This window comes from Pagrus pagrus, assembly GCF_965226575.1.
Source record: "Pagrus pagrus genome assembly, chromosome: 6".
Lineage (NCBI taxonomy): Eukaryota > Metazoa > Chordata > Actinopteri > Spariformes > Sparidae > Pagrus > Pagrus pagrus.
This window is the reverse complement of record NC_140190.1, coordinates 32,619,434-32,646,691: the sequence shown is the minus strand read 5'-3', so window position 1 is coordinate 32,646,691 and position 27,258 is coordinate 32,619,434. Positions and strand designations below refer to the sequence as shown.

The following is a 27,258-nucleotide window of genomic DNA, read 5'->3' as shown; positions in this document are numbered from 1 at the left end:
ATACAAAACTACATCTCAATAAAATATCACACATGTCTCCTGACACCAAAATGAGTAGTGATACTAAAGAAGCCAACAATAATTAATGCAAGTACATGTGCATTACCTTCACTGTTGGGAGCCATCTCTCCAGAAGAGGCTGCGGCTAGGTTGTACACCACACCCACAATGTTCAGCTGGCCTGTTCTGTGCGGCAGCAGCCTGAGTCGAGCCTAAGATCCAAGGTCACAGTGACTCTTAGCAGCACAACATAACAAGATTTGTGTTCTGCAAGGAGCATGATGTGAACCAAAGAACGTACAGCCTTACATTCTAATCTCTCTTCATGCATTTTTATGAACCATGTGAGCAGGTTTTTTGAGCATCTGGGACCTTCAATCTATACACACATGACCTCACATCTCCTGGAGATAGCTCATTAGTTGGCCAGCTGTTCATGCATTCTAGTTCCTCTGTGACTTCTTACATGTGAGCATGTGCAGGGCAAAGACTTCTGTTGTGAGGGGAGTTATGGTGTGAAATCAGAGTGCGTAGAGAGTTAATTAGCAGTGCGTTCTTACAGTCAAAATAGTGGCAGGGTTTATAAAATAAGCCTCACATTAACTCAGTTTCTGACTTACTCAATTATGTTTGTCCTGTTTCTTGGTTTTCTTTACAATTTTTTTTATGCTATTTCATCACTAACTTCACTTCTGGGAATATTTTACGCAAGAAATCAACTGTATAGATTTCAAATATGTGCAGTTATACTAGAATTGATGGCGAATGGAAAATATGCCCCAATTTTTTTGGAAATAAACTTTATAATAGCGTAAATGGCCAGAGGCAAATCCTCCTGACTCTTTTTATTCTCAGTAGCTTCCTCAGCCCAGAAGCCTGAGGAATGGAGCATATTTTCCATTCTCCATGAATTGTACTACAACTGTGTCATATTTAAAATCTACACAGTTGATATCTTGTGCAAAATATTAAGAGAAGTGAGGTATTCAAAATTAAATTGAATTACCATGAAATCATATTCAATTAAAGAGTAGCATATCTTGCTCATAAAGATTCTGCACTTTCAATAATGGTCAACAGTCCACAGTTAAGCTTCAGTGTGTCTCGTGAGCACCTTACCATTTTGGTCTCCTCTGGACCCATATGAAACTCCTGGATGACTTCGGTGGTGACAATGTCATCTTTCTGTGTCATCTGCGAGAGTAAACATATTAAAGAGAACATTAAAATCATAGATTTGGTTTTTATTCAGACTATCTACCAAACTGAATAAAAAACACAATTTTTTCAAGGATATATGCCCCCCACCCCTAGAGCCAGGGTCTCCTCATTGGTGATAGCCAACTCTTCAGTCGTTTTCTCCTTTGATGGAGGCGCATCATCAGCAGTGAACTGCCAGAGGAGTGAGAGGTTGGAAAGAGCCAGAGAAACCTTCAGAGGGTTTCTGAATGTCACCTCCACTATGATTGGTTCTGCAGAGACACAGGCAGAAAGAGGGCTGTACTTAGGTGTAGACTAGAACTAAGTCATAGTCTAGGTGTCATGTTGAATACAGTCCCACTGTCAGCTGAGGATCTCTTACCCTCCACCACAGCCAGTGGGTGGCGTTGGTTGTCTGTCTGGCTGTTCAGGCAGCACTGGGTGGGCTGGAAGTTTACTGGGACAATCCCCCGGTTGGCAGCAGCCACAAGCTGTTCCTCTAAGTGGCACCACATGGCTGCCAAATCCTGGTCATACTCCTGGTCCAGGGACACATGAGTGGCTGCCTGCTTTTCCCCTGCACACAAATAATTGGGATCAAAAATTGATGATTTATTGCTCAATATAATAATAATGATAATAATAACAACAACAACAACAACAACAATAGTTGACAGTATTTGCTTTTTCATGTTTACATATGACACACAATCTTTGCACAAATGCACCTCAGTAGTGGAAGCTGCTTTGATTTCTCAAATCAAACATACGAGAGGGGTTTGTGGTCATCCAAACACGGTATGTACAATGTTTGGTGAAGACTGGGTGAATATGTAGAATAGGAAGTCATTCATTAAACAAGCTTTCATTAAACCAGCCTTGGGGCATTTCCGCTGGTTTGGGATTTTTGTGGACTAAACTGAATTTGCCAGCTCTGGATGGAGTGGCTCACTTGGGTGCGTTTGTCATGCATTTCAATCATTCATATCTACAGCAATACCTTAAATAGCTGAATTGTTGACCCCTAAAATCAGCATTGCATTGGCCTCAAAAACACAGTCAGCTGTTGTAAATGCTGGAAATCTGTCAGGATGCCATTAAGGGTGTTTTCACATTAAATACGATTGTTGTGTACAATGACAGAGTATGATTGCATCCTTCCTCATTTTTCTATCGAGAAGAAACCATTGATCTAATGTGAACTTGTCTTAACAGCTGAACAATTAATGAATTTCTATGAAAAAGTGTCTAAGTTGTGGCTTCTTCAGGCAATAAAGTGTTGTAAAATGATGCAATAGGACTCAAGAAATCGTGTTGAGAATGGAGAATTTGTGGATGGGGTGAGTGCCCCTTTTTATGCTTGAGCCCCAGCCACCCAAAATGTCAGTGCACATCCCTGCTGCATCCCATCGTGGATACACAAAAGTGCTGTGTCTGTGTATGTTATGCATGAAAATCCCTGAGGAAGAGCCCAAAGCAAAGAGTCAAAGGTTTTGGAAGAGATCACAAATTACTGATCAGGTTTTACCTTCTGCAAGGCGGCGTTCATGTCCGAAGTAGACCCTTGTGGTTGAGCAGTGGATGCAGGGCAGTGGCAGCTGGGGAAGACTCACTTCATTTCCCTCTATCACACTCTGAAAAACAAAAAACTTGGTTATTTATGTGTCACTTAATTTTTTCCGCCTCTGCACCTATTTTTATTTTCTTAAATTTTCTTGTCTTTTTGTTTTTATGGCTTTATTGACGGGACAGCTCAGAGAGGTGACAGTAAATAGGATGAGAGAGGGGGGATGACATGCAGCAAAGGGCCATAGGGCGTACTCGAACCCTGGGCTGCTGCAGCAGGGGGAGAGGTCTATGTACATGGGATGCACGCTCTACCAACTAGAGGTCGACCGACAGTGGATTTTTAAAGGCCGATAGAATAGATAGTTGGGAGAAGGAAAAAGCTGACAGCTGATTAATATATATCTCCCTTTCATATATATATATACACATATACATACACATACACACACATATATATATATACATACATACATACATACACACATACACATACACACATACATACACACATATATATACATATACAGTATATACATAAATATACACAATTAAAATACAGGTACAACATAGTCATCTATATTCATATTTCAAATGTTTTAATTTCTGTTTTTTTAAATGTTACACCTTCAAAATTGAACAATCTTTGGTATTAACTTTATCAGAACTGTTGAACTGAACATTAGGGCCCTCTCTCTCTCTCACCCTAGTCCCTCCCACCCTCTCAGGCGTTATTACGTTAATAAATTAGAGTTACTTTAGAGATGTTCAGGACACAGTCTTAAATTTGAGTTGTAAAGCTAGCAGTAGCTGTCTGTTTGATATCAAGACACAAGATCTGGAAACGTGTGATTTAGTGGATTACATTGTTGGAATCTGTTCTATTTATAATGGATGATGCACTGTTCTGTGGCTGAACTGGCCAGGATTACTTCTGTTGTTTGCCCCGTTACATTGTTAAATGTTGTTAATGTTGGTGCATATTCCCGGGGTAATGAGGCTCCTAAAGTGAGCGATTTAATTTAATGAATGGATGGATAGTTACGTGGCACCACATTGGTAAGTACAGTATAAAGTAACGGAATGGTTTATGTTCCTGCCTGCCTGGCTGTCTTCAGTGCCCTGTCCCTATCATGGACAAGGGGATGGTGTTGCGTTATATATTCGATACTAGATAACTTTCTGAGAGAATAAACTGAAAACGGGTCAGCTACGAGACTAGATATGACTTGAATGCCACACTTATCAGCCTCCGGTAAAATCAGCTGTTCCAACGTTTAATGTTACCTCGGGACCGCAAAGATTTAATTGTAGCCCTTGTTTTCTAACCCTATCAGCAGAGTATTGCGTGGAAGGTATTTCATGGAGTGGAGAATTACTTTATGCGAAAAATAGCTCTGATGTAAAGCTAGTCTCTTAGTCTACATTGAAAAACCTGACATTAAATAAAGTCTGTTGTGCATGTATGGCTGCTGCATATCTAAGGTTAACGTACAGCAGTCACCTGTCTGTGTCAATTTGTATACTTTAGATTAAGAGGGACAGGGAGATAAAGAGGAATTTGATATTTTCAGCAGGAGTGACCCTCAAATGATAATGATTGACTCAACATATCCTCCATGCAAAATAGTGACGTACTCCCCCGCAGTCGGTGGAGGCTGCGCAGCCATTGGCAGCTATCGGAGTCAAGTTCAGCCAATAACAATAGTTTGTAAAAGGTCCCATCAGCGCTGATTAATCGGCCAAACCAATTAATCGGTCGAGAGGTAGTGAGCTACCGGGGCACCCCTAATTTTTATCATTTTCATTTCATTCATTCATTTATTATGATTATCCATTTTGAGAGTGCCATTATGATAAACATATTTAAATGTGATATTATTGAATGCTGATCAAGCTTCTCTTGTTTTTAAGATGGACGAACAAACTTCTCCCCAGCTGGCCCTCCCCAACTTTGGTTATTGAAGGGGACAGAATACGAAACTCAACCAAAGCGAAGTTTTTTGGACTGATAGACTGGATGCCCTGAAGTATCCAGGGAGCATGATACAAAGCATGATTTGTGCTTAACGAGGTAACTTCGGGGTTAACCCTGGGTTTTCAGTACTACAGAGGTGGAAAATGGGAGTTATTATTCATTGAAGATCCCATGGAGCTCCGTGCAGAGCTCATGACAGGTGTACTCCTGTGTAGGAGAGCCCCCTCCAGTCGTCTCGATTAATTTTTTTTCCTCTTGGCTGCAAGCAATATCAAAGCCTTTTTTATTGTGTTTTATATACCAATATTATTTTACAACAGAGACAGATGAAGCACTAAAGCCTTGTACTTGCTAAGATATGAAAGTGCCACCGTGAATTATGCTTTGATATGATTTATTTTGTATTTGCTCCCAAGTCCGTTTGACACCACAGGGGTTGCAGCTGAAAGAATGAGACTAAAACGGTCATACACACCATAAGAATACATATACAATGCTACATATTAATTTCATTGGAATGCATAAATGTCACTTTAGTCAGATGTACTCATGCCCTCATGATGGGGCAGTGATATTATAAGACGGATAAATAATGCTTTTGCACAGTCTGTGCTATTTCATTGTTTCACTATTTTTTTGTCTAGCCATTACACTATCCGGGACATGTCAATGCCTCCTGTTGGGAGTGGCTTCTGTATAGGAGCCACATCGTTCTGTGTGAAGGCCTGATGAAGACCTAAAGGTCAATTTTTTGTGTACATCGTGGACATAGAGCAACCAGTTATCTTTTTGTTCCTTATTTTCCCCAAAGAAACAGGTTTGTTGGCTTTATAAGGCAGACTAAGAATCATATTGATGGAAGAAGGATGTGATTTGGGTTGTTCACTTGCTACAAGATGAATAGATGCATTTTTGGAGGGCAATTTATGTGTAAAGAGGCTTGTGCCAACAATGAGACCTTGTTATGCATCATCTTTTCTGCACATTACATAACAACTCTGCGTCACAGATTTTGCAGGAGACACACCGAATGGCCTCCCAGTATTTGCCCTGTAAATTCAGCAACATTAGCATACAGAAATAGTCACAAACTGTTGTTACCTTGTAAACATAGAGATACTCTCTGAGAAAAGCGCTTTGCTGCGTGGCTGTCTGTCTGCTGTCATTGGTCAGAATCTGTCTGAAGGCTATTACAGCGTTCTCTGGTTGGCGAAGAGTGAAGGACTGACGGCCGATTGTGAAGTTGATATGGTCCTCTGCCAAAGACCAGCCCCTCTCCTTATAAACCTGCATGGCCTGGCAGTAACAGCGTAGTGCATGCCTCCGCTACATGAAGAGACAGTTGAGAGGGAGAGAGACAGGAGATAGAAGAGGTTGTGAGGTACATAAGGCAACCAATGAATAACAGGAAAAAAAAGGAGAGAGAAAAAAGTTTGATGTTCTCTAACAAAATATCATGCGAGTGTTTGCAATGCAGCACATTAAAGATGAAACTTTGAATGACACAAACAAATAAACATGGTTATGAAAATTTTAAGGTGTAGATGTGGGCAAATGTTGTGTTCTCACCCACTTTGTCACAGAAGCCTGTTCACAGGTATAAACCTGTTAAAAGCTCCAGGGCACCACATAGGTCAGTGATGGTTAAAAGGCTCACCTGTCCTGCTTTGCTGAAACGATGACCAGCCAGGATCATATGGAAGGCAAACTTGCGTACCATAGGGTTACGCATATTAATAAAGCAGTGGGCAGCCTGTTCCAACAGCAGAGCGCTGCGCAGATCAGAGTCCTGGACAAGAAAATAAAAACAAAAGGTCAAAACAGAATCAATACACCGCAATTTACTTGATTATTCTACTACACTTATTAACTATGAATGAATCCAACTCCATAAAAATGTAAAATAGTTTATGGAGTAAATCAGGCATCCAGTTTCTGGTGGTAACAGAAGTATTGGAAGTTTCCACAGTACCCGTTTTGAGTCAGTTCAGGCAGTGCATGATGGTGACCATCAATTCTACATAATTTTGAATACTGCATTGTGAAATACATTTTGTCCACTGTATAAAAAGGGGTCAGGGTGCTGACGTGCTGTAAATAGTAAAGGGTTTTGCCTTATTTCCGGTTGCTGTGTGTAACGGGTAGCCTATTTTGCTGCTCAAGCTCAACTCTGTTAATTTTGTTTGATTCTTCACTCCAGTGACTAGATTTAAATGTATAGCAGGTAATTATACTTGTTTGGCTCAAGCACTCATAATTGGGGGTGTAACTGTACATGTACTGAAAGCTGTTTTCCAGCCACCAATAAACAACAAACAGCTGAAGGTGAAGAAGAAGACACTGTTATGCGTAGGGCTGCACAATTAATCACAAAATAACTGAAAATTGCAATATGACTGAGTGCAATTATTTTCTAAAGGTAAAGTGTGTCACAAAACAGTGTTTTAATGAAATGTTGTAGTGCTGAAGAGATGCCCTGGCCTACAAAGCTTGTTCTCCAGATGTAATAAAACATGTTTGTTTGGCAGAGACCAGGAGAAATGCCTCATCATCATGATGTTTTTCAATGACAATGAAAACTGTGATGTAAAATTTAATTACCCATAATAATCATGAATTACATCGCAATCGCAATATCTGTCAAAATAATGGCAATATCACTTTTTGACCATATCGTGCAGCCTTAGTGATGCGCTGTGCGCCAATTCACATGAGACAGTGGATCGAGAGAACCCACCTGCTGCTTTCAAATCAGCTGTGAGGGAAAGTTTCAGAGATTTGTTCAACAGTTGTATGCGAGTAGAAACACGTCACACATGCTATCACATACTTGTAAGGGTCGCCCAAGTCTGCCTTAAGGTGTGGTAATTGTGGTGATTAGCATGTTTCTTGTTTAGTTTTTCTGCCATAATTGTAAGTGCTGTAAGGGTTAAATCTTATCATCAGGAGCCTATGATAAGTACACGGATTATTAATATGGACTGTTATTATTTATTACTTAATCATTTTAACCAAATGTCATAAATGGGTATAATAAACCTAACCATAAACCTAACCATCTGTGTCTTTTCGTTTCTATATAATTTAGGCCAAAATTATCATAGGTATAAGGGAGAGCTGTTTATTTTGGTGGTTTAATCTTATTTTCGGTCAGCCGTCAGTGTCCGTTCGTGGTAATTATCAAGGCGCCCGTTCCCTCAAAATCTGCATTTGTACTTTTCGTTTGAGTCATCACTCAGATGTGTCAATCACTGGAGTGATGCAAAACATTTACAAATAAACAAGCACTAGTCCAACAACATCCCCGCTGTTTAAAAGCCACCTTTAGATTTTCAAGCAGACAGGGCCAACAACTTTCACTAAATTATTAGCATATACATCACGTTTACATTTGTTTTTATCAGCCCTGCATAAAAACATGATGCAAGTGTATATTCACCGTTTACTGCTTAAAGGATAACTACTGTTTTTTACAACCTGGACCTTATTTCTAGCAAAATATATGATCATTTACTCACCCAGATAACTTTGGTGTCATTTGGCGTCGTTCGGACGAAATTAGATCCAATGTAGCGGCGGTATATCCATATAATGCGAGTGACGGGGCACCGAAGCGCAGCCTCTATATAACACATTATCTGCCACGAAACTAGTTCATTTCACCAATTTTGTTACGATATGTACGATATGTTGACAACAGACGAGCCCGGACTCAGAGGGGAATAGCACTAGCATATCGTAACAAAATATTGGTGAAATGAACTAGTTTCGTGGCAGATAATGCGTTATATAGAGGCTGCGCTTCGGTGCCCTGTCACTCGCATTATATGGATATATCGGCGCTACACTGGATCTAATTTTGTCCGAACGACGCCAAATGACACCAAAGTTATCTGGGTGAGTAAATGATCATATATTTTGCTAGAAATAAGGTCCAGGTTGTAAAAAACGGTAGTTATCCTTTAATGCACTACCAAGCAGCTTCTAGTTTCTATGCTCTCAACCTGTGGACCAAAGCTACCTGAATACCTGAGGTCTGCTAAAAGTCTCATTTACAGTTTATTTAAATCAGTGCTTAAAACTTTAGTGTTAACTGTGGCTTTACAATAAGTTAGATTGGCTTTTGTTTTATTGTCTTTTAAAATGCAATTTTTAGAATTTCTAGTGTCTTCACTAGGTGAAACAAACTGTAACTGCACTACTGAAAATATTAGAAAACCATCCTAGCCTTTTGGGACCCTTTTACTGTTTACTTCACATGTTCCTTCTTTACCATTTCATTTCATCCCTTTCTTTCTCTACCTCTGTTTTCATCTTTTGTCATTTGCCATCTTACTTACCTCTTTCAGTCAGTCTGCATGTCAATCTGCCTCGGTGCAAAGTAGCAGTAAAAATGTGGTATGGAGTTTCATTAATTTGGGCATTCTCTGGATTTAGTAGCTAATGACGCACAAATGCAGTGACCAAAGTAGTTCAGTCATGGCCAGCTCAACTTGGTCACTGCTGCTATGATGTTTGCCCCATTGTCCGTAGTTACACAGGCCAGTTTCTTTTCATCCAGGGACCACTCATCAAATGCATTGTGGAGAGCCACTGCAATGTCTTTGGATGTGTGGTTCTGGGTTAGATAATGCTAGACTTTTATAAGGAGTCATACTGACCACATATCAGTTGTGGCAGCTAAGTAGTCGATATTTTGGAGCTCACTTCTAATGGATGCCCTGACTGAGCCACTGTGACTTGCTTGTCAGATTTTTTTAAACATTGACTTGAATGCCGGTTTCCCCATGGTCAATAGGACCATCTCCTTAACCAGATATTGTGCAAGAGCAGCTGTAAGGCATTAATACCTGTCACTTTCACTGCTGTATTTGGCAACTCAGGCAAAGGCTTCACGGACTCCTAGCTGTCGGCTGGCACCAACATGAGCTGCTCTGCGACTTGGTGTCAGAGGGGGCAGTTTCGCCTCAATAGCTGGATGGTAGCTTGCTGGGTGAGACCTATGCTGTGCGAGGTTGTGTTTCCTTGTTTCACAGAGATTTCTTTTGGTGCAGATTTTAAATATTGCCTAATCTAAATCAGCTAGCTCTACCTTTTCATTTGGCTGAAAGTCGATATGCTCCCAAAGGGACAAAGTGACATTCAGTTTAGCCACCAGTGCAGCTGCCATTGTTTCCATCGGAACATGAGGTGAGGTGAGGTGACGTAAAGTGCGGTTGCGACAGTGAAGATGTATGAGGATTTCCAAAAAGGCTTTAGAGGGCATCAAAACCGGTTTGGACTTTGGATCTGATGAAGGACTTGTCTCTGAACTAGTGTTGTTAGATCTTAGTGCAGCTTTTGACACTATTGGCCATCAAATCCTACTACAAAGACTAGAACATTTTAGTTTCAAGTTAGTCACAGAGTTCCACAAGGTTCTGTGCTCAGACCAATACTATTTACTTTATATGCGCTCCTTTTAGGGAATATCATTAGGAAACACTCACATTAATTAACTAATGTTCATTATTATGCAGATGATACACCATTATACTTCCATAAAGCGAGATGACAGTCAGGCTTAATCACTTAGCTAAACTTCAGGCATGTCTAAAGGACATACCATCATGGATGGCCTACAATTTTCTGCTACTGAACTCAGACAAAACAGAATTTATTGTGCTGGGCCCTAAACATCTTAGAGACACATTATCTAATGATATAGCTACTCTGGACAGCATTACTCTGGCCTCCAGCACCACAGCAAGGAATCTGGGAGTTATCTTTGATCAGGATTTGTCCTTTAACTCAGATAAAACACATTTCCAAAGACTATCTTCTTTCCCCAACAGAACATTGGTAAATCAGAAACATCCTGTCTCTAAATGATGAGGAAATATTAGTCCATGCATTTCTTACTTCCAGGCTGGATTATTTCCCATTATCAGGCTGCCCCAATAAGTCTCTAAAGTCTCACCAGCTGATCCAGAATGAGCCATCCAGGTTCAGTCTTTCAAGTTCTCTGCCTGGATGTATTCCAGTTTCCACCTTTTCACAGCCATCTACACTATACATGTTTGTAATCAGGGTAAAAAGGCAAGCTGTAACCATGGTAACAACTTGACAAGGTAACAAAAACTCAGCGCTGCATCAGACTCGGGTTGGGTTTGGATGTAAGAAACAGAATGCCTGTTTAGTTCAGTCATGTTGCCGGTTTCCTCACCTCGCTGGTCATCTTAATAAGGAGTGTTGCAGCCTCTGAGTATTTGCCCTGGCTCTTGAGTATCTCAGCACTGAGTAACGCACAGCGCTCAGCCAGCACCATGTTCCTGTAGCAGGCAGAGGCAAGAGATGCCAACAGGAGAGAAAATGTTAACATGCTCGATAAAAACCAGAGATACTGGCTTGCCATAGACACAAAAGGAATTTCTGAAAGGATAAGAAAACTACATTGGAAAATTTGGACTTAAATCCATTTATTCATATTTGGATATAACAAATATCATTAAGACATATTAAGCACCTGAAACATTTATTAGAGTGCACTAAGACAACTTCACTTTAGTGACAATAGCACAATAATCTGACTTTGAATATCACTGAATTGAAACAGTGGACACAAAAAAAGATGTAATAAGGTCATACTTGCAGACATCTCTGTATGTCTGTATAGCCGTGTCCATGTAGTGCGCTGGATATGGTCTTGGAGCTCCAGCCTGCAGAAAAGCTGACACTGCAGCCATTTCCTACAGAAGATGCCAGGATAAATGGACAAACATGAGAATAGATGGGGGGATCAAGAAAGTAAGGGTAAGGGGGACTGAGGGAAATAGTCATGATTATAGATATGCCAGAGTAAAAGTTAAACTATAGCCCCTTTTACACGTGCACCAACTCGGGATTTATCCAGAGTTAACCTGGAGGAGTTGTATGTGTGATCACGAATGTCAGCATTATTTGCCCCAGACTTTACCCTGCCAGCTACCTAGTCCTAAATCCAGGTAATCCACATGTCTTTTCTGCTTGCCTGTAGATTACTTTCCACTCTTTCATTGAAATTGTGGATACATCAAAATACATGTAGTACTGACATCAACGCAAAAACAGTTATCATTACAGAGCAGTCTGTAGCCTCTTACCCAGGCGCCAACCCTCGTATTTCCAATATGTTTGAACCTGACAAGGACAGTCTCCTGTTGTGTGCTGCATGTGTGCTGCATGTGTGAACAAGCATATGTGGACCATATCCTGATGTGATTCTCTGGATATTGTCTGGAGTTCATATGTGAAAGAGGATTATGTGACTTTTGAAAGAAGAAAGATTCTTCTTTTTGAATTGATAAGCAGTAAAACACACAATTGCTAAATTCAATCCATGCAGTGGTTTTGCTGTTACAGCTTTGCTGGGTCTGGTATAAGCAGCAGGTTATGTAGCTTATTTTATACATTGTTGGGTATTACTGTGAAACTGAAATAACTGAGTCAGTTCAGTGACGTTATGATTTTTCCATATTGTCAACTGTTACACTACAGCCACATATTTTCAGCATTTTACTATGAACTATGGGGTTGTACTTACCCAGTTATATGAGAAAACAGCTTTCATTTCAATACCCATCCTAAAGCTAGATTTAAGACTTGCACTTGATACAGAAAACTGCAACCCACAAAGTGTCCTTTTTTAGGTTTCATGTCAGTTTTCTTCAGACTAACACGTTTAGCTATACTGATTAAGTTCTTCTAAGTTCTTTTCCTAATTCACATCACGGGGTTTCTTAAAAAAAGGATCATATTGAAACTTCTATTAAATTCATGGGACCTTGGAAAATCCTATAGCTGTACTCCAAATACTTTTTAAAGGTATGAATTTCTTTAAGATGGCCCACTGAGCTAAATTTCAGCAGTTTTGTGATTCTTTGTATGTGCTTTCTAAGCCTCAGCAACCACTTATTTTCTACTGGATTGGGTCAAAACCTGTCCTGAATATCCAAGAGGCCCAAAGGGAACTTGGCAACATGTATTCATTTAAATAGTTGTTGCTGAATGGTTACAGTGATCAAATTAATAACAGGAAGTCATTCTTTTACCAGAATGAAGAATCATTTTCATAAATTCACATCTCCACTAGTTTTCACTTAATTGCAATCATATTGATTATGTGTGGTATTGATGCAGTTCCATCACATCCACAATTTAATTGGTCCTGCAAAAAAAAAAAAAAAAAAGGGGGGCGGGAATGCTACAGGGGCTTGCTAAATATAGCTTTGGAGCTGAAATACACACTTTTGGGGTTATTTTGACTGTAGATTTCCTTAAGAAAGATGACTTTAATCTGCTTGACTCAGTACAAACTAATTTTACACAATGGTGCAACTGAACTCAAATTACGAGTTCCTCCTGTTTGGCATATTGAACAAAGATTAACACACAGCAAAAAATCTTACAAATGACTGAGAAATTGTCATCTGAAATTGAGATTCCTATTAGAGAGGCCTGCTTGAGACCAGGCCTCCTTAATGCAGCTTTAAGATTGAGGCCATGGAATTACTGCTATCAAGGCACGGTCCTCATCAGGGCATAGAGAAAGCTGTGTGTGTTTGTGTGTGTGTGTGCGCAAGCGTGTGTGTGCGTGTGTGTGTGTGCATGTGTTCTTACCAGTGCCCCTGCAGCATACAGCATGGCCTGGTCTGACAGGAAGTCTTTCTTGGCAGTGTGGTAACAGCTGTAGGCCAACTCGTAGTGCTGAACCAGGAAGCACAGGTCAGCCATCTTCCTGATCTGCAGCTCAGGGGCTTCTGGGGGATATCTGACATCACAGATGTGAAAGGTCAAATCAGCAATGTTTAGTGTTTATGGTGTAGCTTGGCGTTAATGTATAAATGCATGGGAGCCCTTTTTAAAGCCCCATTCACACTGGCCTTTCAAGGCGGGAATCATGCGTCGATACTCCACCTCGCCTGTGCTGTGGTATCTGGCACCAAGACATATCCTTCAAGCCCTGTAAGTTGTGAGGTGGGGCCTGCATGGATAGGACTTGTTTGTCCGGCACATCCCACACAGATGCTTTGGTAAGGCAACTGAGATCTGGCAAATTGTTTTTCATTCACACTTTTCTTTTTTACTTTTCAAGGCGGGATTATTCCACCTCCCCGTTGGTGTGAAAGTTACAGAGGCGGAATGGGGGACAGTTTCATTCCGCCTCTGATCCGCCACTGGAGGTAGTAACAGAGCCACAGCAGAGGCAAGAGGCCGTTTGTGTGAATGGAAAAGCCGGCAGCGCAGGAGAGGGGTGTGTCGGTCTAATGGTGTTCACAGTCTGACAACTAAATAGATCCTTCACTCATCAATTGAAAGAGAACTGACCCACACTTCAACACACAAAGCAACGTTACAGGACCAAACAACAGTAATGTGGTAGCAGGTAGTGTCTTAAGCATTTTATACATGGACCTATAGACTCTTCGTCACATTTCTGCCCAAAATACAGCGCGTGTCCTCGGCAGGCGGCTCCCGCAGTTGAATGGCAAAAAACATGCCATGAAATTACACACTGGAGCGGCTTTAAGTCAGTGCTACTTGGTTCAGTGTGAACAAACAAAGGCAGCATAAAGGTGAGCTTTCTTTGTAGTGATAATGTGGAATCTCTGTGTGAAAAGGGCTTAAGTCTCATATGAAGTGTGATGGGGGAGGGTGCTGGGGAGCTTACAAAAGGCCACACGTGCTCTTTGGTTCACTGATGCTCTTCTCTGGAACTTTCCCTCCACCAAACCACTTCTTGGTTGCAGTGAACAGAGATCGACTCAGACCTTTCCTGGAGACGAGCTGTGGACAGAGAGACAGATTCTGGTCAAGTTTTACAGAGGAGCAATAGAAAGCATCCTGACTAGAAACATCACAAACTGGCATGGTTCACCACGGCCCAGGACAGGAAGGCTCTACAGCAGATGATCAAAACCTCCCAGAACATCACTAGTACCATGTACAGAGCATCAGTGACATCGGTGAAGTGAGATGTCTGTACAGAGCCCAAAGATACTAAAAGACAACACGCTGCATTGTGGCAAGTAATACAGAAGTATCTGCAGCCATACCACTGGACTACAAAACAGATTCTTTCCTCAGGCAAACAACCACTGAACACACAGTTAGGAAATAATAACATGTCAGGTACACTGACAGGGGTTTTTGTGGCCTGGTCATCTCCTGGACATCAGGAGATAGAGATATCGGTGGGACCCATGGCCAAGTGCATGTTCTCGGCTGTCCTCCCAAGTCACACCCCCCAGGGGACTTGGAAATGCTTTTGCATCCATCCCCTGACTTATGCTTTTCAATTACCTTTTCACAGATACTACAGTCACTTGAGACACATTCACTGCACTCAGGTGATCTCCATTTCACTAATTGTGAGACTACTAGCACCAATTGGCTGGACCACTGTTGAATTAGGTCAGTCACTTTAAAGGGGGTGAATACTTATGCAATCACTTATTTTACAGTATATATTTTTAATTAATTGAAATTACGTTGTACAAATCTGTTTTCACGTTGACATTAAAGATTTTTTTGTAATTTTTTTGTTTTGTATATTGACCATGATTCCATTTATAAAAACAATAAAAGGGGAAAACAATTAAGGGGGTGAATACTTTTTATAGGCACTGTATATTGACAGACAGACTAGATGCACAATTGTGAGGAAATATAATTTATTTGTGAATGTCCAATAGTCCACCACAAACATTATAGTCAGGCGTGACTGTAAATGAATAGCAGTAGAGACTCGCACACTGAGCTAAAATCAAAGGAGTGCATATAATTGAGGTAAATTATATAAAATATATAGTTCCTCTCTTTCAGTTCATGCCAGCAGCCTACATAAAAGGTTCTGTATAATCTCTGCTTTTGTGAGTAGCATATGGGGAATATAAACTTCATTTGAATACACACCTGTTGAAAATGATAAAAATGAATTAATCTTGTATCTTTAAGAAGGTATCTTTGAGGTTGAAGAATCAGAGGTTTACCTGGTCGTTGAGCTGTCTGATGTTCTTCTCTATGTGTGGCAGCAGGCCTCTAAAGGTGAACTCTTGAATGAACTGTCTGATGTGGTCGTGGTCATTCAGGGTCAGACATGCCCCGTGGCTCCCTGCTCCCCCTGCCAGACTCTCTGGATCTCTTGCCCCCTTCTTCAGTTCAGTTTTGACAGCACCAAGGGTGTGGAGGCTCCCCGAGCTGCTTGGTATGTCCAGCTGGAGAGGATGGCTTTCCAGGCTGTTGGACACTCCATCTGGTAGGAAACAGAGTCAAAAGAATGCTTAGTCATTTGACCAGAGCTTTGATTTGTCACAGCAACTAAACAATCCTGTGCAGATCAATCAGGATATTATAGAAATCCATTTACCCTCAACCTGACAGATATTCAGGTCAAATCAAATAGCCTTCAGTATTGCATGGTGGGGTAGCAATGGAGTAAGCCAAGAAATATCAAAAGCTTAACACTATAATTGTGATTTACTTTTTTGAGATAACTACACACACACAACCGCACACAAGTTCTCACGCTACAACTCTAAAACCCTTTAATTCCACAAATGCGTCGCTATATAGCCAAGACATTGACAAGGTTAGAAATAATGATGTACTTGAAATAATAATTTTGTCTTTCAAACTTTGCTTTCCATTTGCAGCAATTACAGCCTTGCTGCCCGTCAGGTGGGTGGTGAGAATCAAATGCATTCCAACAAATTTATCTGGTCTTGATTTTTGACAAAAGTGACAGCCCTAATATGTATATAAGATGATCAGCCACAACATTCCACCTCTGATCCACCAGTGGAGGTAGTAGCAGAGGCGAGATGATCTCAGTGTGAATGGGAAAGCTGTGGGACAGGGGTTCGCCGGTCTGATGGTGTTCAGTCTGACAATTAAACAGATCCTTCACTCATCAATAAAAGAGAAATGTCCCACACTTCAACCCAAAAGCAAAGTTACAAGACTAAACAACAGTAATGTGGTAGCAGGTAGTGTCTTCAGCATCTTATATTAGAAAAAACATACAGAATTCATACGTGCAAAAGTCGCTGTCATCCTGTCTGTCCTACCAACTCTTTGTCACATTTCTGCCTGAAAAACAGCGTCCGTCCCCAGCAGAGAGAGCCAGGTAGCTCCTACAGTTATTATATGATGCGATTTTAAGCAAAAAACTTAAACTCACCATGTCTCCTTCCACTATTAGGTTGTTGTAGTTACTGTGTCTGGCAACTTGTATATAAAAAAAACACACTGTGACAAGCTAAGCTCTTCCAACCAAGTCTTCAGAGAACTTCTTCCCGGAAAAAACGGAATCCTTCCCCACGAGTGAAAGCCAGACAGGGTCCGGTGTTTATTGATGGTGATTATGTGATGTTATTAAGAGCAAAAAACTCATTCCACAATGCATGGTGGGTCAGGATTTCAATCATTGCACTTTATCACAGCATCTATATGATGATAAACAGTTGGCGAATGTTTAGATTTACAGGTGGAAACCGGTGGAAACCATTGCTCAACAATTTTTGCAGTGAGGTAGGGTGCATTTTACTGCTGAAAGAAGCCACTGCCATCAAGCAATATTATTGCAATGAAGGTGTATACTGGGTTTCCAACAAAGTTTAGGAAGGTTGGTATGTAACTTAACATCCACATGAATGCAAGCTTTTCTAGCAGAGCATAGCCCAAAGCATCACACTGCCTCTGCCAGCTTGCCTTCTTTTATTCCCACACGCATCAGTCAGCCTGGGATGTCCATGACCCTGTCGCCAATTCAACAGTTATCCTTCTTTGGACACTTTTAGTTGGTGTCAACCACTGCAGACGGGGAACATCCAACAAGACCTGCCTTTTTCGGGATGCTCTGACCCAGTCGTGTAGCCATCGCATTGGCTCTTGTCAAGTCGCTCTGATCATTACACCTGCCTGTTTTCCTGCTTTCAACTAATCAAATTTAAAGAAGTTGCTGTTTATTTGCTGCCTCATGTACAGTATCTTCTCCCTTGACAGGTGTCATTGTAACAAGAGGATCGATGTCTTTCACTTCAAATGTCAGTGGCTTTAATGTTTTGACTGATCAAAACAATTCAGAAAGGTTAAAAACCTACTTTAATAATTTCACCTGAAATTTCTGTAGGATAAAATGATAGCTATTGGTTATCTAACAAGAGGAAACTAAAGTTACTGCATTTAAGAGCTGCTGAATTGACCAACCTTTGTCTGTTGAGTAATGGCAGTCCACTTCAGCTGCACCGATATTGTTCTCAACAGTAGCGCTGTTCACAGCTGGAGTCACATCCTCGAGTGTATCCTGCAATAAGAGTCACTGTGTTAACACCAGGCTTGTTTTTGACAGAAGACATAACAGACTAATCCTCTGGCTGATTCATGTGTAGTACTTTCTGGTTACCCTGCCATTACTGTTGTGACAGAGCCGTACTGAACACAATTTTAATGAAAGTGAAAGCACTGTGCTGATTACTGTAATGTAGTACTTAAACTGGCATCACTTGCCAGTTTATTATTATAAATCAACAAACTTGACATTTCTGATTTCTTGCTCACTATTTAGTGGTCCTCATACAGAGGCCTGCAGATTTTGCTTTCTTTCTTTATACCTCAACGCCAGCAATAGCCTTGGCCAGGGGCATGATGTTTTTTTTTTAATTTAATTTCCTAAAATTTCAAACAAATTTACACTTGGATTAAAGGATGGACTGATTAGATTTCCAAGGTCAATGTGCCCTCACAAAACACATTTTGGCCATTGTTCAACAAAACATTTTAGCAAAATGGGTGGAACATTTTTTGGACAATATTGAGATGTCATGGTGAAGTTGAAGTTGACCTTTAAATATAAAATGTCATTTCATTACTTTATCCTGTTAGACACTTGTGTAAATTGTTTTTCATACTTATCATATGTTTTGTTGAACAAATGATAAGTATGAAAAACAATTTATTCTCCAAAAAATGTTCCACCCATTTTGCTAAAGCCACAGCTCAGGAACAGCATCTTGGCTGGTGTACAGAGGCACACAACCCCAAGGCGGTAATTCTAGTTTAATTTATTTTATTCTTTAGTTGAAGTTTACTGTAACTGACACTCATGATGTCACTGCATGTGGAGGAAGCTACAGTTCTTACCTGGGTATGTAGAATATTCCTGTGCAGGTATTGACTCCAGGGGTCGGGAATTTGTTCATCTTCTTCAGCTGAGAAGCTACGAGTGTTCATCTTCAACAGGTAGCAGCCCTGAGAACCATACCTCTGTTTCATATCCTCATACACAGCATCTGCCCTGGAGAGGAAGTAGCCACAATGACCATATAAAAAACAGCTTATTCTTACTCAAATACAACCAATACAACAGCATGACCCACTTATGCTAATTTATCTACAGGAGTTGATTTTTAAAATGTTCTACATTGCTACATTGTTGACTCTTCGGTAGTTTAAAGGAATTTTAAATACATCACTTTTAACACTACTTTCTTTATTCTAATCATACATTGATGCAGTCGCCACTGAAATGCCATGAGTAATGCCATCCATTTGTACCATAAGAGTATTATGATGATGTTTAACAACCTTAGATGGCACAATTGTATCTTGTTCAGTGCTAAAACACAAACTGGCAGATCTGCAGAAATGTATGCATGCTGATAGTGAAGCATCTTTCAGTACCTCTGTTCATCCCCCTCACTCATGTCATGGAGTAAGACGTAGTACTTGAGTGTGTTGGGTATAAACCACTTGGGGTTTGTGTATTCTCCACTGTGCTGAATCCTGTGCTGCTCCTGAGAAAGCTTAAGGAACTGCTCCACAGGGACTGCTTCAGTGGAAGACACCACCAGCAGGCCTGTCAGGACCAGGTCGTCAAGGACTCTACTATAGACCATGTGGATCATCAGAGAAGAGCAGATAGGCTACATCACGAGCAGCAGACTAAAAATACTACTACTACTACTACTACTACTACTACTACTACTACTAATAATAATAATAATAATGATAATAATAATAATAATTGTTTTTTCTGTTTCTCTCAGGACCAGGTTCAGTATCTCTGTGTGGGGGTGTTACATGCTTCCTCTCTGTGGCCAGGATCTGTCACTGATTGGCCTCTTGCCTGGCCAGGTGATAGCGGCTTGGCTGATTGGTGGAGATCCTATAAGAGGGGGTAGGGCACTAGGCTCTGGCTCTCTTGCTCATGCTCCTACTCCAGTCCACCTGACGCTGACGAGGGTTGCAGTGGTATTTTGTTTCTTTGTTTCGTTGCTTGTTGTTTTATCTGATGGGTACGGCAGTCTAGTTTTCGCGGTTTTATTTCAAGTAGGGTTAGTTGTTCCTTTTGTAGGGTAGAGGGTTAGCCTCCAGATCTGACGGCCCTGGTGGGTTGGTCTGGATGGCTGCCCTTCTTTTGTTTATTTTGGCTGGCCTATCAGTAAATTTGTTTGTTTGCTGTTTATTTAATAAATGTATCTTTCTTTAACTACAACTTGTTGGTTTATTTTATGTTGCGTCCTCTTTATGAGCCTTTCTTTTAGAGGGTCCGTAACAATAATAATAATAATAAAACAAGTACTGGTAAACTTTCTGCAAGCACACAGCCTAATTGTTTTGGTAAGCACTGGTAACACAATTGCCAAGCAACTGTCAAAAGAGTAAGGCTTATTCAAAAAAATGTAATTCATTCAATTATGCCTCATCCTGGTTCACAGCTGCAATAGCCTATACTACACAGATTAGATATAATATCAGCAATTCCCAATCATGTAATAAGGTATTACATTATCGGTGAAAATATTATCAAGATATCAGTTAGGAAATTTTAATTCATTTTTAATCAAGTCAATAATTTTCTCGAAATTATTACATCATCGGCTGCTACAGAGTATGATTCTGGCTGTCATGTATTTCTGTGCACCAATCAGAATGTAGCAACATTTGAATCAAAATCTGATTCAATTTAGGATTAATTGCATACTATTGTTTGAAGCTCCTACAAGGGGATTTTATTCTGGTGGCCTCTGTGAACAAAAGAAAAATTTGTTTTAGTGCCATACCACCAGACTAGGGAGCAGCTTCAGGCTGAGAGACTCCTTAATTCGTCTTCAGCACTCCGCTGCTTTAATCAAACCTGGATAAGAATAACTTCAAAGAAAGGGGCAAGCTTCTTGGTAATGGTCTCATTTGCTTATATAGGTCATATGGAGGTATGAGTATTAATATTGTTTTATAACACGTTTAAATTCAATGTAGTGTGTTTAAGAAGCAAACACCGATTTAAAATTTAGAACTACATTTTGTGAGGCTTTAAACCTGTAGTGGGGGACTTTTACATAAAAAAATGAACGTCCTTTACAAAATAGTTCACACAATTCTGATAAAGCCGTCAGCACCAGGTAAATTTCCCTGCATTTCTCAGTAAACAGAGTTTTTTGTTGCCTGCAGCAACTTTCCTTCGCTGAAAGCAAAGACTGGTTTGCCAGAGCTGAAGGGGGGAACTGCAGCAATGGAGTGAATAGGAGACTGGTGGAGCATATGGCGTTATAAGCACTTCAACAGTGTTAGTGTAGTTACTCTAACTGGCAGAGGAAGGAGACAAAAGTTCCACACTGCAGGTTTAAGATGATTTGTGTGCTGTTGGAAGGATACAAGCGAGGTAGTGGTTGAGGAACTCGTGGTCAGAGGCAGGCATTGACTGCAGGAAGTTCTCCCTGTAGGTTTCAAACCAGGGCGTGGTTGCTAGAGAGAAAAAAAAAAAAGGAGACTATTATCCAACAACCCACCACTGTCTCATACTGTTTTTCCTTGTGTACCAGATGCTCATGACAAAACTGTTGCTTTCACTTTATGATTTTAGTCATAGTCATATATCAATCATACATGTCGTTTACCATTAAGCAAATGCCACAATTGTATCAAGAAAACACAACATGGGCTGCTAAATAAGATCTAATCTTTTTTCTTAAAGTCACTTTGTGTAATTACTTCTTATAAATCACTTTAACTGCACAAGTTTATATTTGTTGAGAAACAATGCCATTGAAAATTGGTGCAGTCTTTGTGTTGCTTTGAGCCCATTCATCCCAGTGTCAAAGGGTAAGGTCTGTGGGTGGTTCTGTGATTCATTCTGTGATTCAAATATGGGATGGTTTCGAAGTAACAAATTTAAGCTTATATATAACAACCAAACACTGAAGCTATTATTAAAAAATCTTTCATGAGAAATTCTTCAAATGTTCATATCATATGTAAAAGGAAAGTGGTTGGTTATAAGCATTTTCCATCAATTCTACTTGCATGGTTTAACCAAGCTTCCACCACGAGGTGCCATGGTACACATACACAAGCTGGAATAAATCCAAGAAAAGGTTAGACCTGTGCAGGATTTGCAAAGTGGCATTTGTTAATCGGGATTTCCTAAACCTTTAATATCGGCTTTGACCTTAAAAAGCCTGAACCTTTTGAGCTCTAGTCCTTACCACTGAAGTTGAGATCATAGTCTCCTGCTGTGACCACATTGTTCACAACTCCCTCTTGTGGCTGGCAGGATAACACAACATCATTGAGAATTCGGCACTGGGCAGGGCTGAGGGCAGCAGACGGTGTGTTTGGACTTGTCACCACATTGTTGACACAGATGCGCAAGTTTTTCACAACTTGCACCTGGTTGTTGGGGTCCCGGATGTGACCTGAAGAAGAAGATGAGAACAACGCTTAGTTCAACACCAGTATCACTGCAGTCACAACATCTCTGATAACATTCACACATGTGAGGCTGAGGTTTGGAGCCTTGTAACATATTTATTTATTGCCATTAACCTCCTCCTATTCATTGCAGTTGGGTTTATTTGTATTCAAAGAGCAAACATTAAATCGCTTAATTAGCATATGCCCAAAATGTTTTCCAACAGAACTTTCTACCCCATTACCACAAAGTTGTTAGAGCTGAATGATTACTTTTATATTGCAGGTAGGGCTGCATGATATGGTCAAAAAGTGATATTGCACTTATTATGACAGATATTGCGATATAATTTATCATTATCATGAATTGTTCAATTTTAAATCACAATTTCATTGTCATTGAAAAACTAGTAAAATCATAATGATGAGGCATTTCTCCTGGTCTCTGCCAAACAAACATGTTTTATTACATCTGGAGAACAAGCTTTGTAGGCCAGGGCATCTCTTCAGCACTACAACATTTAGTTAAAACACTGTTTTGTGACACATTTTACCTTTAGAAAATAATTGCAGTTCTTGCGATTTGGATATTGCACTGAGTCATATTGCGATTTGGATTATTTTGCAATTAATTGTGCAGCCCTAATTGCAGGTGCTGATTCAAATGCAGTGTGGGAGCCGATCCTTGACAGAACACATGCAACATTCTTAGGGGAGCAGGACCTGTCTCAGTTTTTTCAATGCATTATTAAGTTTAACTCACATAGTTCTATCAGACCATAGGGTTCTGTTCTGCCACTTAAGGTCATCTGTCTAAGCAGCCAGATAGCACTTTAAAACTACTGTTATTGAAAAACAAAGCATATACAAATCAATTCATAGCAGAATTCAGTGAATTTTTGGTTTTACTGCTGGTACTGTGAAGGGCCCCAGATTACTATGGAATGTGAAAAAGGGCTTCACAGCAATACTGTTTAGTTCTAATGTAAATAAAGCTAGATCTCCACTTTACAAAATCTTGAGGCAGAATTTACTCTGTTAGATTCCAAGATGCGTCGAGAATTATTTGCATTAGAAATGTTTACAGCTGAATCATAATTGCGTTGTAGGGCCAGTGGGGATTCACACCTTTCAAGTATACTACAGGGCAATGTATGAAATGTTTACAGAGGTGTCTGGTTATTCATGGGGTGGCTCAGTGGCGACAACTTTTAAAATATCTGCTGTATGACTTCAGGCAATAGGGGACCAGTTGGGTCTGAAATTATAAATATAATTTCTACATGTCTGAATAAAGAGCAGACCAGAATAAAAAGTAAAGGGTTTACCCAGATCTATGATTCTAAATTTATTTGCAAAGCTCAGCGGGTGGTCATTCTTTTACAAAGAAATGTGCTGTTTAAGGAATTAAGCATCCTTCGAGACGATGATGGACGATACATAATTGGTCAGGGAACACCAGTGACACAGGGGACATTTAAGATATGGTAACAGTTTTGGATTCACTTTAAATATAGACAAGGCCTTCCCATGGCCTTTGAGCAAATGCTTGGTTTCCCCCCTCTCTCACTGACTCAGCATTTTCTTTGGACAAGAAAGGGTGTAGATTCTGTGAGTGATCTTTTAAGAGATGGTACTTTTATGTCCATTGAGCAACAAAAAATATAAATCTCCATCTCTTCAGACCCCACAGAGCAGCTGGATAGATGACCTCTTAATTGTAGACCCGTTAAAGAGAGGAGCCATATATATGAAAAATGAGTTTTTTTACATAGCTGCAGCCCAGTTGGGGGTGGAACTGGGCTCAGATATATCTGATGCAAAATGGCAGACTATGTATCAGGCATGGATTGATACAATTTAAGGTGATTCATAGGCTCCACCTGTCCAATAGCAAGCTTGCCAAATTCTTTCCGGGTACAGATGAAAATTGTGCAAGGTGCAGATGAACCCAGCGCTCTCAGCCATATGCTTTGGGCCTGTCCAAAGTAGGCAGGTTTCTGGGCCAGGGTCTTTGATATCGTCTCCAACGTTTGTGACAAAAGCTTCCTACAAACCCTATGACAGCTATGTTTGGGGTGGCCCCAAAAGTGTCGGAATTTCAGTCAATCAGGCTGCAAGGTGAGGTGACCTTCTCCACCCTTCTTGCATGCCAACTCATCCTGGTCAGATGGAAAGAGACCTCACCGCCTTCCCATCAACTTTGGGTGGAGGATGTAATGAGGCACCTCAAAACTGAACAACTCAAGCACACAATTAAGGGTTCACTTTAAGCCATTCTATCCACTATATGTTAGAAGAATCCTTGTTCCTTAAACAAGGAATGTGTGTTTTGTTGGGTGTGTTTATGCTTTTTTAAAATCATTATTTTCATCTTACACCCCTCTTTATTGTTGATTTATGTTTTATGGCTGTAGGCAAATGTGTTTATTGGTATGTTTGCCATATTCCCATGTTGCCTGTGGACGTGTATGCTACACGCGCAGCATGTAGCATACATGCCTCTGCCACAGTAGGTTAACCATGCCGGTCCTACAGTGACCGTTGACATCCACAGATGTGTTTTAAACTGGTGCAAACTGAATTAATACACACAACATATTACTTTACACTCCACTGTTGCTTCAGTCATAGGCTGATCACCATCTTATGTGATTGGCAATGTGATGTCGGGCTGCGTTTCTCCAAAAGTTGACTCCGTCTCAAACTTTTCAGCATGCACCACCGCAGCCAAAACGGACTACCCTCATTAAAATGAATGTGAAAACCTGTGTTTTCACCACAACGCCAGATCCAATGTGAATCCACTCACTGCCCTACAACATGCTGTGTGTTTTTTTCCCCCCTCTTGGCACACCTGCTGGATGTGACACTGGGGGCATGACTAAATCCTCCATTCCACTTTTGATTTAGAAGGTCAAGATCGTGACATAATTTCGATCAATATCCGACTTACAATTGAGATTGTGACACTCCTAATTGATGCATAATCTACCACGTCCACATGCCGATGTATCATAGAACCGAGACATTTCCACACTTCTAATATTTAGACTTAAAAAAAACTTTCAGTCTCCTTAAACTCACAGCTTCAGGTCTCACTACTTTGTCAGTCTTTTTCAGACATCAGATTTAAAATGTATCAAATCAAATAGAATATGAGGAGTTTTGTTTTCTGTGACTGAGGAAAAAAACATCCAATATTACTGCACACATAATTCCACACATGGCGACTTTTTCAACAATTAATACAAGCAGTCAGATAAATGTGAGCTCCCTTTTTACTTAGAAAGTGCACACTGTTACAGCTTATAACATTAAAAACAAAAGCTGCATCTAGAAAATGTGGCCCCCTCAGTTAGTTCAGATTTATTATAAAATAAAACATTGTCCATTTCTGCAGTGCAGGTGTGCTGTTGTCCACAAAATAAAATGTTCCAATAGCAGCTCTGAGAAAGGGCACTGCCTGAATATGGCAGCAATCACAAACATGGCAAAATTAACAGCGCCTCCTCAATTCCCCTATGATTAGCCAGACTCGCTGCAGTGTTATGCTCTGCATTAGCACTGGCAAATGTTAGCTTCGGGTGAAAACGGCTCACGTGGTTCCTTAAACTGGTTGTATTCCCAAAGTAAGGTAAAGGGAGTTACTCGCTCCCACAGAAAACACTGATCTTGCATTGCCTGAAACACCTGGTTTGGAGTCAAGCCTTTGCTTCTGTAACTTATGTGCATCACTATGTAACAGGCATTATATATACATATACATATATATATATATATATACACATTAGAAAATATATACTGCTGTAGCACAGCCATGCTTATCAGCTGTAGCGACATTGTTTTGGATCAATTATAACATCCTTTGATCATACTACCTTGCTCGGCATGACCCACCCTACTCTGCCTCTGATTGGCTACATCCTGCCCATTACGTAATGCGCATGTGAAACTCTCATCAAAGATTGAACAGAGGCAAGTCTCAATCCATAGTTAAACAGAGCTTTCAAAACAGTGTATAAAGTGGTGCTGAAGCAATACACCATATGAGAGAGTGTGTATGTACAGACTCAGTGACCACAGCCTAGCTGTAGAGAAGGGTCGGCATAGACAGAGCTGGCTGCCAGAGGAGGAGAGACTCTGCTCCCACTGTGACAGACAAGAGGTAGAGTCAGAGCTACACTTCCTCACCTCATGCCCCAAATATCAGGCTCTGAGAAATCAACATTTTCCCCAAATAAGAAAAATACACCCTGAATTCGAAAACCTAACAGACACAGAGAAACTCCCATACTTACTCGGAGAAATGCCCAAAAGTTAGAGTATTGCAGCGAAATTCATCACGTCATGTCATGACCTGAGGACAGCCAGTGGAACCTGAGAAACTTCATTGTTTCTTTCATAATTATTTATTTATTTATTGTATATATATCACCAACATCAACACACACACACACACACACCAACATCAACCCACGCACACACACACATTTTTAATTATTATTAATTATTAATTGTCCATGCATTCTTTTTTCTGTAATCTTTTGCTTTGGCAATATTGTATAACACATTCATGCCAATAAAGTCTGTTGAATTGAATTGAATTAAACTGAGAGAGAGAAAGAGAGAGAGAGAAGTTCTGCAAATATTTTTTTTAGCCTACTATTAATACTATATTTATGTTTACATAACTACTTTTGCGGGCTGTTCGCCAGTTTAACAACTCATTGTTACCACCTCCAAACATCCCTTTGCCACCCAGTCTTACAAATTCCTACAACCACCCCTACATACTGCAGACA

At 40.4% G+C, this 27,258-nt stretch overlaps 1 protein-coding gene across 1 annotated transcript in view; it reads right to left on the bottom strand.

Moving 5' to 3' along the window:
* trappc8 (trafficking protein particle complex subunit 8) overlaps positions 1-27,258 on the bottom strand; it is a 41,575-nt gene that overhangs the window by 13,138 nt on the left and 1,179 nt on the right. The window contains exons 2-18 of the mRNA XM_084355157.1: positions 22,249-22,458; positions 21,419-21,508; positions 19,445-19,619; positions 18,905-19,058; positions 17,972-18,068; positions 15,754-16,016; positions 14,433-14,548; positions 13,382-13,532; positions 11,372-11,472; positions 10,950-11,055; positions 6,402-6,533; positions 5,846-6,070; positions 2,729-2,834; positions 1,583-1,777; positions 1,309-1,472; positions 1,120-1,194; positions 107-212 (exon numbers count right to left, since the gene is read on the bottom strand). Coding sequence (XP_084211283.1) covers positions 107-212; positions 1,120-1,194; positions 1,309-1,472; positions 1,583-1,777; positions 2,729-2,834; positions 5,846-6,070; positions 6,402-6,533; positions 10,950-11,055; positions 11,372-11,472; positions 13,382-13,532; positions 14,433-14,548; positions 15,754-16,016; positions 17,972-18,068; positions 18,905-19,058; positions 19,445-19,619; positions 21,419-21,508; positions 22,249-22,458 — 2,466 coding nt within the window. The remainder of the gene's footprint in view (positions 1-106; positions 213-1,119; positions 1,195-1,308; positions 1,473-1,582; positions 1,778-2,728; positions 2,835-5,845; positions 6,071-6,401; positions 6,534-10,949; positions 11,056-11,371; positions 11,473-13,381; positions 13,533-14,432; positions 14,549-15,753; positions 16,017-17,971; positions 18,069-18,904; positions 19,059-19,444; positions 19,620-21,418; positions 21,509-22,248; positions 22,459-27,258) is intronic.